Source organism: Schistocerca americana, chromosome 6, assembly GCF_021461395.2.
Source record: "Schistocerca americana isolate TAMUIC-IGC-003095 chromosome 6, iqSchAmer2.1, whole genome shotgun sequence".
NCBI lineage: Eukaryota > Metazoa > Arthropoda > Insecta > Orthoptera > Acrididae > Schistocerca > Schistocerca americana.
Genome location: NC_060124.1, coordinates 361115801 through 361131538, shown reverse-complemented (window position 1 = coordinate 361131538; position 15738 = coordinate 361115801). Strand labels below are relative to the sequence as shown.

The 15738-nt window shown below is 37.2% G+C and overlaps 1 protein-coding gene across 1 annotated transcript in view; it reads right to left on the bottom strand.

The window, feature by feature from the left end:
* The window catches only part of LOC124619340 (protein unc-80 homolog), a 905779-nt gene that overhangs the window by 440390 nt on the left and 449651 nt on the right, over nucleotides 1–15738 (bottom strand). The window contains exons 30-31 of the mRNA XM_047145658.1: nucleotides 15492–15580; nucleotides 7717–7882 (exon numbers count right to left, since the gene is read on the bottom strand). Of these exons, the coding sequence (XP_047001614.1) occupies nucleotides 7717–7882; nucleotides 15492–15580 (255 nt within the window). The remainder of the gene's footprint in view (nucleotides 1–7716; nucleotides 7883–15491; nucleotides 15581–15738) is intronic.

Below are 15738 nucleotides of genomic sequence, written 5' to 3'. Positions count from 1 at the left end.
TTTTTATTGAACAATTTCAGTTTCTTCATTTTCTTTTTCTTGCCCAGTGTTTTTTTCTGCTGCATGTGTTACTACAGTCTCTATTCTTTCCCAAGCCTTCTCGACACTATTTTCCTCCTCAGCTTCTTGCAATGCTGCAAATCAGTTATTTATTTCAATCGCATAGGCTTCTTTTGGTTGCTGATTCCAAATCATCTTGATTTTCATCTTTCCTACCACTAGGAAATGATCTGAATGTTCTGACATCTCTTACAAATGAAGTGAAATGTTGATCTGTCATAACAAGGCCAATCTGATTTACTGTTTTGCCATCTTTGTGAGGGAACATCGTCGAGCAAATTCTCATATTCTTTGACAGTGCAAAGTTGATCATTTTTAATCCATTTTCATTTGTGGTCGAGTGCTTGCTATGTTTTCCTATTGTGGGATGAACATATCCTCTTTACCTATTTTTCCATTAAAGTCCCCTAAGATAATTCTCATATTTCTTGTTGGAGTACTTTCAACTACTCTATCTAATTCTTCATAGTACTCAACTTTCTAATCCTCAGTTGAATCTTCAGTCAGTGCATGGACATTTATGAATGTTATATCACACCACTGGTGTTTGATCGTCATGTAAGACATTCTTTTGTTAATGGGATGGAATTCCTTAACCCAGTTAACAATCCTGTTCTTAACAGAAAAACCAGTACCAAAGTCATGTTTTTCATCTCCCCCATAAAAAATGACACAATTATCCTCCATGTGTATCCCTTCTCCAAGCCACCTAACTTCCTGTAGAGCTACAATGTCTGTCTTGTGTGTTTTTAGTTCAGATATCAAAGTCGCTGCTGCACCTGGTTTATTAAGACTACAAACGTTCCATGTCACGAATGTGAAGCAGTGTTTCTTGTTTCCATCTCACGAATTCCATTTCCTTTGAGTCTATTATCTAAGGCAAATCGCTGATATGAGCCAGTAGGTATAGAATCCCCTGGCCGCGTTACGAGCTCTGTGCAGGTTAAGCTTGGTGATGGGGCTGCCACCTCAAAGCTTCCAAGCTCACTGAGTAATATTTTGGATTACCAGGCTCTGAGCTCTGCCTGCCCCATAGAGATGCCTTCTGCCTCTTCTACCGTTGGAATGCTATAAAAACATTCTCTTTTGGCATCCGAGCCATTGACTCTGCATCACCTAACACAACAACTTACAGAATGATTTTGGACTTGTAAACCTAAGCATATAATTGGGTGTCTATTTCAATAGAAATCTTCTGAACTATCCACAAACTGCCTGTAAGGCAAATGTGTACTATACACCTGTGATAGGTCACTTTCAATCTACGCAAAAAGGGATTCACACTACATGAGGAGAAAGTGTGTGTGTGCAATCACATTTTGTTAACATTGACAAAATATCTTAAAATACAAAATAATCACATGAAAACAAAGTATAAAAGTTTGGTTGATTATTCAACCAGCAGGAAGAACAAACAGTTTCCTCCAAACTATACTGTCTAACAAAAAATGTGAACCACCCAGAAGAACAGGAGCAAACAAAATTAAACTTCACATGTTGAGAGATTATGTGATGTCATTTCACTGATTATAAAAAGAGTCAAATCCACAAATGACTTGGCAGGGTAGTCCATTTATTAGCAAGATAATGCACCCCCTCTGGTCTGGATGCATGCACTGATCTGGTTTAGAAAGTTGTCATAAAGCCATTTTATCCTCTCCAATGGCAGGCAAGTGTTGTAACTACAATAGAACTTCGATTTTAAGTCCCCCAATTTTATGTTTTTCACTATTCTACACCATAAATTTGTAGCCTTTGTGAAACCCCATAAGATCAGTGCTAAAAATTCCCCAATTTTAGGTTTTTTCCTAGTAAGGTTTACCTCAATTCTACATTCTTACTCACCATCTTGCTTGACTTTGCTGTTTTTATTCCTATTGATGTCTCATGTGACAGAACGAGTTATAAATGGCACAAACGACAGACTGTTTACAACACAGGTGGTGGCAGAGTTAGGAGAATATTTTAGGTCATTGTGGAGATGGGAGATGTTGACATAATCCATGATTGGCATTGCCAACACAACTTGCAACGTTTAACTTTATCATGCAATTACAATACAACTATTGTTAGGTTGCAATGGAAAAACAGTGCAAATTGTTCCAGACCAACCCATTATCTTTTCTTGTGCCACTTATAACTCAGACTCATCTTCTTTAATGTATTTTCGATGTACTGTATTCAGTAACAACAGCGATTCCCAACCTTTTTTAAATTCAAACACTGAGTCTCGAAGAATATGCTCAGTCATAATCATGAAAATGTCGGTCATTTCCAGCTAGTGAGCTCTTACTGGCTGGTGACTTGTTACGTCACCAACTGTCAGTGCAGCCACCATTACATGTGCTAGTATGACTACCACACTAGCACATGTAATAAATTTACAGACCTTAGCTTATGAAACATTCAAAATTCCTGAAGTACTGGATTATAATGTATTAAGAGGCTCAGAAGCTATAAATCAAAGCTGGTGTGAGAATTTCATTCTCCTGCTCCTAGGCAGCAATTTTACCAACACTCATAACGTCAACTGACATAACCAAATCTCCAAGCCATAAACAAACAAGAAAGAAATTTCAAAAGTTTACATCATATTATAGACCTGTTATGAAAAAAAGTGGGCTTTGCCATTTGTGATACTGTAGGGTACGTAATTGAAAAGAGTATCACTTTTGCTAATGATATACGAGGTATTTAGGCCATTTCCCAACACACTATTGCCACAAATTATACATTAAAACACTGAGTTTTGAGGGTTCTTTCATTTTATATTCACCTAAAAAATTTATAGCCTTCATTGTGAAATAAAATGATAAGTGTGAAATATGGTGAAAACTGCTGAATTACAACAACTCATATATTTGTTTTCCATCTGCAGACAATAGCTGTATAGCATAGTGTCATCACACTAATGCAGTGGCTTCTAGCATGTAGAGTGATAAACAGCAAGCTTACTTGGCAGCTTTTACAAAAGTAGCTGATGTGATTGGTGTTACAGCAAATGGACTGACCATGGCTTCCACTTAGGTTTAATTTATATAGTTAAACGTCATATGCACTTCACTATTGTGCATTGTCCGCAGCTCGTGGTCTTGCGGTAATTTATATAGTTAAACGTCATATGCACTTCACTATTGTGCATTGTCCGCAGCTCGTGGTCTTGCGGTAGCGTTCTTGCTTCTTGCGCACGGGGTCCCGGGTTTGATTCCCGACAGGGTCAGGGATTTTCTCTACCTTGTGCTGACTGGGTGTTGTGTGTCTTTCATCATCATTGACTCGCAAGTCGCCGAAGTGGCGTCAACTAAAAAGGACTTGCAATACGGCGGCCGAACTTCCCCAAATGGGGCCTCCCGGCCAACAATGCCATACGACCATTTCATTTATCATTGTGCATTAATTAATACAGTAGTTCGGCTCAGAGCCTGTTGACAGTATTGTGCCTCTACTGACTGCAGCCAATGTAGGCCACTTCATTTGCTATGTGCAGCACCACAATTAACAGGACATGTTCAGAGACAGTTTCTCATCTTTTTATCAGTCCTCAATAGTGTTTTATGCATTGTGATGGCAGACAGAGTGTTATAGATGTAACAGATTGCTGGGACAGAGAAACACTGAAATCACAACAGGCTTAACTTTTATTTCAGATTTACTGGTAGAAATAAGTATGACATGTGGATAAAAACTGGTGTATAAATACATGCTTTCATGAAACCTGCCTTGTTTACGCTTCAGCAAGTGACAAGTTCGAAGTGCAAATGGTGTATGTTGGCAATACTGCAGAATGCTCCACTTCAACTATAGAGTGCAATGAACAAGGAAAAGTTTGCAAGCAATACACTAGAAGCCACTGCCATCACATCGCCAATGTATGCTGTACTATCAATGGCTATAGATGGAAAAAACACACCCCAATATGTTGCATTCTGATGCCTTTCACCGTATTTCACTGTCTTCAGTTTAATTCATCATGTTCATCAATGTTTGCTTTTTTCTGGGTATGCACAAAGGAAAGATCTCTCAAAAACATGTATTTTGATGTATAATTCGTGGTCATAGCATGTCGGAAAATAGCTCAATTACCTTGTACCCATACAAAAATTTCAATTTTTTAACCAGTTTATACCTCAGGTTATATACCTGTGATTTTTTAAGGACTGATGAAATTCATTACTGCAAAGTATTGTAAAAACATTGCACTGTACATTTAATTTTCTTCACTTTTACAGATTGTATACAATATATTGAAGAGGATTATGATTTTTAATGATATATGCCAATTACATATGTTTTTGCTCGTATTTTGGGGTTTTAACATTTTCCTCAATTCTGCATATTCCTCATTTTGCCTTTTTTAAAGTATGGACTGCTTGGAAACATAAAAAAAGGATCTTGACTGTAGTCCTGGTTATCCCAGATACCGGCAATGGGATAAAGTTGATGTCTGAGCCGGTCTCACACATATTCTCTTGTGGGCAGATACGGGGCTCTTGCCAGCCATGGGAGTATCTCAACATCATGCAGACAGTCCATATAGACTTGTGCTGTATGTGGATGAGCATTGTCCTGCTGAAAAATTATTAACATATTAGCTCCCAAGATGTCCATGGTGTACTGTTATGCCATCAAGTGTTCTCCCAATCACTACCAGCCAGGACCTGAATCATACCTGGTGATGTCCCACATGGAGTCAGGAGTAACTTGTTTTGCCTCTCCAAAAAACTGGAAGAATGGGAAAATCCCACAGGTCACCAATGACAGTCATCCTGCTTAGTGCAGAACCATAGTTCACCACTGAACACAATGTAATGCCATTTATCAGCAGTCAATGCTTCTCAGTCACAGCACCATTTCAACTGCAGCTGCTCGTATTGTGCTGTTGACAGCAGACTATGCATGGGACAATAGTTCCCTCGTCTGGCTGTTGCTAGTCTCAATCCATGGTGTGGGATGACACACAACATTGCAGGTAGTGCATTAGTTGTTCTCGCATGGGAGATGCAGATGCAAAGGGGCTACAACGTGTTTAGTGCAGAAACTTGACGATGAGTACACCTGCTGTCAAATTCCCATACAGTTCAACATGGGGCAATTCTTACATCTAAATAACCCACAAATCTAGATAGTGCAAGCCAAATGGAGACCCACAATTAGGCCCCATTCAAACTCTGTCCAGTGCTGACAATGCTGTCTCACATGGGTGGGTGACACAGTGTTCCCTCTGTGTCTGATGCTGTTCATGCCCCTTGTATACTCTATGAAGCCTGGTGGCAACACTACACATGAACAACACTTATGCACTATGGTGGCCATTATACCTATCACAGAGCTTTGTAATCCTAATCACATACATACCCACCAATGCATATATGTTCAAATTTAAACTGATGGTCAACCATGTCTTCTGGGTGCTTCACCTTTTTTGTCAGGCTGTGTATTTTATGGTGTATTTCTGCTAAACACAAAAGTTTAAAATACTCACTGCATTTACCCTATTATTATTATTTAAAATGGCAGGCTGGTTCCCTTTTAAACTGTTCTGCCATTTGCTAGCTTATAAAATACAACTATTTTAGCTTCAATGCATTCGAAATAACAGCCAAACCGTTGCAAAATAAAGGTTTATAAAATACTGACCATGGTTTTGATGATATTGGACATAAAACCACATTATCTACAGTCAAAGTGGGAGTCATTGACTCTCTCTAATACATGTCACACACTTACTCAAAATGTAAATACATTATATAATATATTTGCGTGGTGATGATATGGATGACTAGACAGACAGAGTGACTTCCACTATGACTATAGATAATGTGATTTTATGCCCTACATCTTCTGAAATGATGGATTTTAAAACCATATAAATCATGGTCAAGGTTTAATAAATCTATATTTTGCAAATGGTTGGCTGTCATTTCGAATGCATTGAAGCCCTTGCCTGCATAGTTTCTGTTGTGCAGCCATGTTCAAAATCTTGACAGCTGTTTTAAATATCTTTTGCTAAAATCAGAATATCATGGGAATTGCAAATAAACAGGTCCTCACAATGGATCATCAAGCAATGAGTGTTAGCAATAAGCAGATCTATAAGAATTATACATCCTTCATTGAAGTTGGATGGACATAATATAAAGTTTTATTATAGAATTTACATGTTGTCACTTATTGCCGCTCAGAACTGTCTGTGTTATTGTATTTATTGGTAACTTTTTCAACAATGCAGGAAAAGACAGATTGCCACTTCCCATAAAGAGAACATGTCAATTAATTGTCTTTTAATTGTGCCTGTCTGCAAATTGGCATGTTTTCTTTGCAGTAAGTAGCAGTCTGTCTTTTCCTACATTGTTGATATTCCTACCTGGAGTTTCCACCGTTTGATTTATGTAACTTTTTCATTCCACAATGAAGCAACAGTATGCAATAGGATCATTGCTACCTTATCAGTCACTTCATTCCCCTCCATTGCATCATGGTTAAGTACCTAAATGAATGCCAGAATCTTTTCTTCTCCCTGGTAACAGTGATCTGAGAAGTATGAACAATTTTGGCTCCTGAATATAAGAGCAGGATTGACAGCACAGTTCTTAGGAACTCAGAGGATATGAAAGTTCCATTCAATACGGGTGAGAGAGTGGAGAATGATAACACTCATCTTAGCAAAAGAGACACGCAGGCTAGTTGTTTTGACAATGTATTTATCAAGATAAATTAATTGACTAGTGACAAGCCACAAATGTCTTGGAATGTATTTGTAGCAAAGAAGAAGGGCAAGACCAGTGTAGTGAATGTGTTCTCCTTCTTCATTAAGGATATTATTTCTGGAATATTTACATTAACAAAATCAATTCATAATGGGTATGTTTATGCAGTGAGTCCTTGATGGTCCCTGTATGTTTACAATTTTTTTCTTTTGAGCATGCCTGTTTCAAAAATATTTATGGTTTTTGAGCTGCTTGTCACAACAATACTGCTCAAATTTGCAATGTTATTGGTTGAAAACTTCAGTGAGCACATTGCTTTTCACTATCAGTTTATTTCAGCTAATGCTCACACAATTATAACAGGTTCCATATGGATCCAACATGCATCCAGAAAAAGATCTTCATCTCAGACAAAGCCCTGAAGTCCCAACACACCCAATACAAATGAGGTGTGAAGGGTGAAACAGAAATTGCTGAAGACTCAATTGCAATACAACTCATTTGCACATAGGTAATTTCTTACAGAGGTTTGAATCTAGTTTGCAATTCAGGGAGTTCAGTTTTCGAGATAAACAACATTTCAACTCACCCACAATAGTAGCTCCTGAATCACGACTAAAAACTGTGCTATTAAAGGAATTCATCCTTGAGAATATAAGGTTCATCAAAGCCACACTCACACAGAACTGATAGCGAAATTTACTCAAAACAACTTGAGGAGGGGTCATTTATATTTATGAAATATTTGGGACATGGCCTGCAGTATCTCCCAATGTGCATACCCAAACTGAAAATAAAGCAGCTAAAGGTAATCCTAATACATTTACTAAATTATGAAATAGTTTTCTCTTTCTTTTTATGGATTATTGTGGTAAGCATGCTTCTTTTTATTTTTATATGGGGTATTTATAAATCACCCATACTAAGCAAGAAGAAGCTACAAACTTACAGTCACAGTCAATTTCTTTTGGTTCTTTGCCGGTGCGCCTCAGCTTTAAACTACGCCGCTTGAAAGATCCAGTGGTTCCTGCAGCAGTTCCCCTCCTCAAAAGAAAGGGTCGACCTTGTGGTGGAGGTCTTCTTGGTTTCTTATCATCACTCTGGCTTTCTTCTCCCTGTTTTCAATAAAAACCTCAATTCAAAGTAAAACAAAACAAAGAAATATATAGTCTTCCCACCACAGGAAAAAGAAGGCTATGGTTTTACATTTTATGTATATGTTTGTTTATTTAATTTTAACAAATAAGGCACCTGTATCAAGGTAGAGGGAGACCAAGAGATGAATACACTAAGCAGATTCAGAAGGATGTAGGCTGCAGTAGGTACTGGGAGATGAAGAAGCTTGCACAGGATAGAGTAGCATGGAGAGCTGCATCAAACCAGTCTCAGGACTGAAGACCACAACAACAACAACAACAACAACAACATCAAGGTAGGGGTACAAACAATTAGTGTTAATTTTATGTAGAAATGAGTAGATATTAATTCAGTTCCCAGCCCACAATCTTTGAATATTTTTAATGATTTAGGTTTTTAATAGAAGTTAAACCGTCTCCTCCAAGGTACAATGTAGTTGCATGCATACAGTTGTTAGCATGTCTCGAAATTGGACAACAGGTGCCAGGATATGGTTGCTGCCATCAAACCTAGCGAAAGGATTGAAAAATAACCAATGAAGAAATGCAGACTGTATAGTCTTCTGTTTAGTGGTGTCACAATATAAATGATTTTCTGAACTTATGGCAGAGACCATTTTTAAGTTGAAGCTGTTGAGAAGGCAAGAACTTGAGAGGAACTCAAGTTGAACACTAATTACAATTCTTTTTTAACTTATGCTCCAATGCTCTGTTAAGAACATTTTTTTTACATTTATATCACGAAAAAGCTGCTATAAGACTTTTATTTTGTTGTGACTAATTTTAACTATTTCTGAAAAATATAATGAAAGCTGTAATACTGTATCACCAATGCATCTATTCTTCAGTAGACTAATATATTTTGTATCAATGCTTTGATTCTTCTTTGAATCCCTGGAACATTGTAATTAATGCACATTGTCCTGTTACACATTTTTATTCACATTAACAAAATGATCCATTGTACTACAAGTTTTAAAAAACCTGCTTGTTCCTTATCCTGACTGAAATTCCATGGCTTTTAAAGCTTCTGCTAATAATTTTAGAGAATTTATTTTAACTTTATTCATTTCTATTAAAACTTTATTCTGTGCATACCCATCAATCGTTCACAGCTTGAGTGTCTTATATACTGTATCTACTCTGAATTAAGTACCAAAAGTAACTATTTTCATTGTGAGTTATCTACATCTATACTTACATACATGCCCTGTACACTACTGTGAATTGCATGACAGCGGATGCTTCCCTTTGTATCACTTTCTTTCCATGCTGTATATGTATGGAGTATGGACTGCTTAAATACCACTGTACACTCTTCTTAGTCTAATCTTGTCTTTGTGGCTCCTATGTGAGCATTATGTGGTGGTCTGGTGGTCTGTAGTACATTCCTACATAATTCACTTAATATTGCCTCTCTTGAAACACTGTAACTAGGTTTTCCAAAGATAACTAATGTCTGTGATCAAGTGTTTGCCAAATTAGATTTTCAGTACCTTTATGACACTATCCTATGAGACAAAAAAACCTATGACCGAAATGTCGTGGCAGATTAAAACTGTGCTGGACCAATTGCCGGACCAATACTCAAACTAGGAACCTTTGCCTTTTGCAGGCAAGTGCTCTACCATGTGAGCTACCCAAGCACAACTCATGTCCTGTCCTCACAGCTTTACTTTCGTTAGTACCTCTTCTCCTACCTTCCAAACTCCACAAAGGCTCTCCTGCAATCAACTGTTTTATAGGGACGCCTAACAATGTAATATTTTAATCTTTCTGGGAAAACACACTGAGTTAATTATGCATTAAATAAGTGATTGAGAACATTACAAATTATAGGGTGTAAAAGTACAACTTCCTCTAACATTACCTTTATTCAACAGAAGTAGGTGATACCAAAGATAATTTCGAATTTTTAAATAGGTTAATATTATTTCAACTGTTTTCCTAAAGGAACTGACATGATTTTATACACAATGTATTATATTTCAGGCTAAAATGTATAAAAAGAAATTACTTTATTTTCATTGCTACAATTGATAAATGCTAGCTTTGAATATACAGTTAACATTACTTTTGTTTTAGAAACATTTGAAATTATGAATATTTGACACACTTAAAATTCCTATTATTAATTGCACAATCTGACACTATTTATTATGTTTACTTCTGGATTCATTTATAAAATAATGATATAAGTTGGTGGACATTAATTTGTCAAGAAAATCTGTAAAATCTTTGGAATATTGTTAGTACCACAGACTGGATTAGTACTGGACATGCTTCTGTTGTGATCAGATTGTAGTGGGTCGAGAATTTTGGGGTAAATTCTAGAGACACTCATATTTCACTGTTTCGAATACACGATGTTTTAAGGATGAGTGTGTGAGAGTGGGAATGTGTCTACTGCGCCACGGTTTATGTGTGTGCAGGAACGGTGTGTGTTATAAGAAGACTAAAGTTATGGCAGTCTATCGGTACTGACAAGTGGTGGCCGCGCACGCCCTGGAAGCCATATGTCCATTACAAGGAGTAATCAAGGGCTTGTCTTTGGCAGTGAAATAGTAGTGACTGTTGGGAACAAACGAAATATGTTTTATCTAGAGACTCTTATACTCTGTTGTTTGACTTGCTAAGAGCAAGAACTGTTTTGACAAGGGTTATTAAAACCAAATGAGACTGTAATGATATATGTTAAGTACTAAGGTTTTCAAGATGGGGTTGAATTGTGCAACTTGAAAGCACATGTGAAACCTGTGTAGTTGTTTTATTGTGAAAAAGAAAATATACCGAAGTTGATATGAAAGTATTCTGAGAGTAAGAAATCATTTCAAAAGTAGAGAAGTAGTTCATTACCATTTCCCAAGCCAGCACGAAATCTTCAGAGAAGAAGCAATGTGAAGATCGACACAGCCATCTGTTGTGAGAAGAAGATCAGCTGCACACCATACACAAATCACCCGCGATAGACGTGTGAGTCTTGCACCCCAGTTCCACACAGTCTCTGGTCATCAGGGAAATGTTAGAACGTGGCGACAAAAGTGACAGGACCCAAAGGAACTGGGAATTTTACAACAGAAATCGAGATAAGAAGATATTGAGTTGCCATAGCAACCGAGAGTAACAAGACAAAGAAACCGTTATGCAGAATTGGATTCTGCCTAAAAGGAAAAACGGGTGAAAAAGTTAATAAGCACTGAACAAAGGAAGACGCAGAGAATAGTTTGACTAAGATGATTTGGTGTGGGGAAGTAAGCAGTCCTCACACATATGTCCATCCAGCCGACACCGACGCAGTATCCTGCCAACAACGCCAATGTGAAAATCAGCCACCGTCGCCGACTGCAACTGCTGTTCACCAATGCTGACTTCGCTTCTTCTCGCTGACACTGATGTTGCAACCGATGTTCGACGCTGCCTGCACACGTGCTGTTCACCAGTGGCGATTCTACATCTGCTCACCGACGCAGCCTAGACCTCTGCGACGGGTGAGCGAAAACCAATAAATGTTTGGTAAAGTTGAAAGAACTGTGGGACGATAAACTGTTGGTGTTGTTATTGTATACAATATTGTATTTTAGGTTAGATGATTATGTAGGTCGAAAAATAATAGAGAAATGGATAATATTCAGAAAGTTGGAGAAACTCCAGAACCAGCCATGGCCATGATGGTGAATAAGGAAAAGCCAGACTTGTCTGAAGTAATAAATTTAATCAAAGCTCAGAGTATACAATTAAATACTAGGTTAGATGAATAGAGAGCAGATTCAGCTTCTTTAAGACAAAAACTAAATGCTCAAAATGCTTCATTAGGACAGGAACTGAGTGTTTCTTTAAGAATGGAATTGAATGAAACTTTAAGTGCTCAAAGTCTTAAGTTAGATTCAGTAAATACACAATTGAACATCAAATTAGATGCTCAGAGTGAGGTTTTAAGTAGCCAAAGTGAAATCTTAAACAGTCAAGCAACAAATATAAGCTTGCTAAAGACTGAATTTGACACTCTAAATAATAAAGTTGAGACTCTGAAGTTATATTTACAGAGTGAACTAACCAGTCCTTGAAATACTCATGTTAATCAACTATGTACTGAATTAAACCAGAGACAGGATGTGCAATTTCAAGATTTAACTGAGAAATTAGAATTTGACATTGAAGATAAGTGTAACAATGTAGAATTGGAGTTTAATGAAAAATTTGGGTCATTTCAGAATGTATGTAACGTTACGTTTGATGCAATGAAACAAAGGCTACATACCTTAAAAGGTAGAGTAGAAAGACAGGATAAGCTGACCCCTATCGTCCATTCGCAAATTGCAGATGTCAGCACTCGAGTTGATGATGTAGAGAGAAATTTTAAGGAAAAACTGGCAACTTCAGAGACCCTAAATATAAGTGGTCTGGAGGAACAGGAAGAGAAAATGATGACAGAAAAGTTGTTGTGAGGGTAACCTCTGACAACTTGTCCACAACTCTCTCTTATGAGCTCAATGACACTAAGAAAAATGTCGATGAGTTATGGAAAGAACTCAAACTTGTCCAGGATAGAGTAGAAAATAGAATAACTTTACTTAATGTTGTCTTTATTAGTAAAATTTTAATTGTTTTGTTGTGAGTAGACTTTCACACAAAATTTAACGAGAAGTACTGATATGCACTTGCTCAAGTGAGGTCAGTTCCATGGGATCCGGGTGGAGCCACAACTGTTCTCCATGGACGTTAACATTCTGCGTTAACGGGTGGAGTGACGACCATAGGTTCCTGAGGTGTTTTTAGTGTTACTTCCAGATTAGTTTTCCTATACCAAATTCCCTTCAAATCTTAAACTATTCTGTAATCTATTCATAACCTCTTAAACTATCCTATCATGTTAGTATTTAAGTGACCGAATATGACTACAAGATTGAGACTTATTTAAGAGAATCATGAATAAACAGCGATCTCTAAACATAAAATGGAACGAACAGAATAATATTCTGGTAGAAGGTATAATATGATGATACTATGTAAACAGAGTGACTTTAAGACAGAATGAACAGAACAGAATATTATATTTAAGAATAATATGATATGAGGTGACTAATGAAATAACTATCTAGTGTATAATTTTCTATTTTTATAGAACATTTATACATTTCATGAGATGTGATGTAGATGGGAGGGTTTATATCAATTTTGAAAGGGGTGGGAAGTGTAGGTACAAACATGACTAACACTACACACACCACACCTTTCAGACAACCCCTGTAGACAAGTGTGACTGATTCTTCAACATCTGCCATTCCACAGGGGTTGTTAAGATTCTTTCTTTGGGGACTTCAAAGGTGAAGGTGAGAATGTCCATTCTGCAGATACCTCCTCCAGATTCTCACTCAAGTAGGGATCCTGGGAAAGGGGGTGGGAAGGGTTTCCTGTCTTCGGGGCTATCTTCTTTCACTTCTTCGACCTTAGCAAGCGTTTCTACTTTTTCCTTTCTTAATTCTCTATTGAGCACCAATCTATCTTTCCCTCTTTCCATATGCATACACTTCTATTGCTGAAGTCATTCTCAGTTTCCATGGTTTTCTATAACCTTCAAATTATTTTTAATAAGTAGGCCGAAGAATCAGGCTACACGTCTAACCATATGCATACACACAAACATACACAAAGACCCAAACAGGAAAAGTACTGTTTGAGATAATGTGAGAACCATCAAATGTTGTGGGGGGAAGTATGTGCACATAAGGAAGTATGCACACATTGTTAGTTACGCTGATGGTTCCACATCGCATGTAGGCATGTACAGGGATATGCTTATATATGTAAGGACTGAGAGGATTAATGTTTATTATGACAGTATTACATTGGTATGTGTACATTGGAGAAGGAGGTACACATTGTGGTTCATTATGACTATGCTACATCGTATGCCTAAGTGTACAGAAATATATTTGGATTTGAAAAATAAAAAAGGATGAGGATGATTTGTGTGTATGTGTGTGTGTGTGTGTGTGTGTGTGTGTGTGTGTGTGTGTGTGTGTGTGTGTATTGTATAGAGACTCTTGTACTCTGTTGTCTGACTTCTTAAGAGCAAGAACCAAAAGAGATTGTACTGATATATGTTAAGTACTAAGGTTTTCCAGATGGGGTTGATTTGCGAGGCTTGAAAGTGCATGTGGAACATGTGTAGTTGTTTTATTGTGAAGGAGAAAATATAGCGAAGTTGATATGAAAGTATTCTGAGAATAAGAAATAATTTCAAAAGTAGAGAAGTAGATCAGTATCACTTCCCCAACCAGCACAAGATCTTCAGAGAAGAAGCATTGTGAAGATCAACGCAGCCATCTGTCCTGAGATTGAAATGACTCCTTACCCTATCCCTTAAAACCCACATCCTTTCGTCTTTCCCTCTCCTTACCTCTTTCCTGACGAAGCAATCGTTTGTTGCAAAAGCTTGAATTTTGTGTGTATGTTTGTGTTTGTTTGTGTGTCTATCGACCTGCCAGCGCTTTTCTTTGGTAAGTATCATCATCTTTGTTTTTAGATATATTAGAGGATTTGTTTTTATTTTTGGCAAAAACAATGTAATTTTCGGTTTTGTTGAAGTGGAAATTATAAAGACAGTGTAATATAGAAAAATGTGAAAGAATAAAAATTACAGAAACAGAAATTACTGCTCAGGCAACATTTCAGCATTATTTATATCAATTGGGACCATGAGAACCTACAATGTCAAAAATTTCGGCTTCAAGAATCAGCCTCTAGATGTGAAGAACTGTAGTCAAGTATGAGAAAAGAAGATAAGTAAAAAGTTTATTGTAAATCTTACTCCTCTTGAAGCTTATTAAAAGAGTTAATTATGAAGTGACAATCAACTACTGATGTGAGGGATGGGTAGATTACAAGGGCATCAAGTTTTGAGTGTCTTACTGGAGATGCTACCCAATCTATACAAACTTTTACTTTTTAGAGCCACGATAATCTTCTCCTTTCAGATGGGAATGTGAGATTAACTATCACTTCACTAAATGTCCTCAGAATGCCTCTTCAGTGTACTGTTTTGCTTTCTCTTCTGAACTGCTTGTACCAATTTTCTCTCCTTTTTTAAAAAAGTAATTATTAATGCTCCCATTCTCTTTAACAGAAATAGTATCACCTTATATGGCTTCTTCCCTACCTCTCTTTTGAACAATATTCCATACTGATTTTATTTTATTATTTGATCATAATGATCCTTGCAGGTTTGCAGGAGAGCTTCTGTAAAGTTTGAAAGGTAGGAGATGAGGTACTGGCGGAAGTAAAGCTGAGAGGATGGGATGTGAGTCGTGCTTGGGTAGCTTAGTTAGTAGAGCACTTGCCTGCAAAAGGAAAAGGTCACGAGTTCGAGTCTCGGTCCGGCACACAGTTTTAATCTGCCAGGAAGTTTCATAGCAGTGCACACTCCGCCGCAGAGTGAAAATCTCATTCTGTATGGATGAAACTTATATAAAGGAAAACAATGTCAACCAGAGAAAGAATTATTCGAAAATACAGCTGTTGCATTCAGAATTCCGTAAGCCATTGTAAGATGAACAAATTATTGATATTTAATAGTGATCCATTCTACCTGTATAGTGACAGTGGTGTTACTGCTTCCCTCAGATTCATTGTCAGGTTCATGCAGCACAAAGCTGATTTTTCTCTCTGCCTGCAGTCCTGTAACATATCAGTAAACACATTAACTCTAGAACTTTCTTCAATACAACTGACAAAACATTGGGAGTAGCAGAATTTCTGTTCCTATAGGCCCACATATAACTTCCACATAAATTAGATTTGAAGGAATTATGAAAAATTGTGTAATAATAAACAGT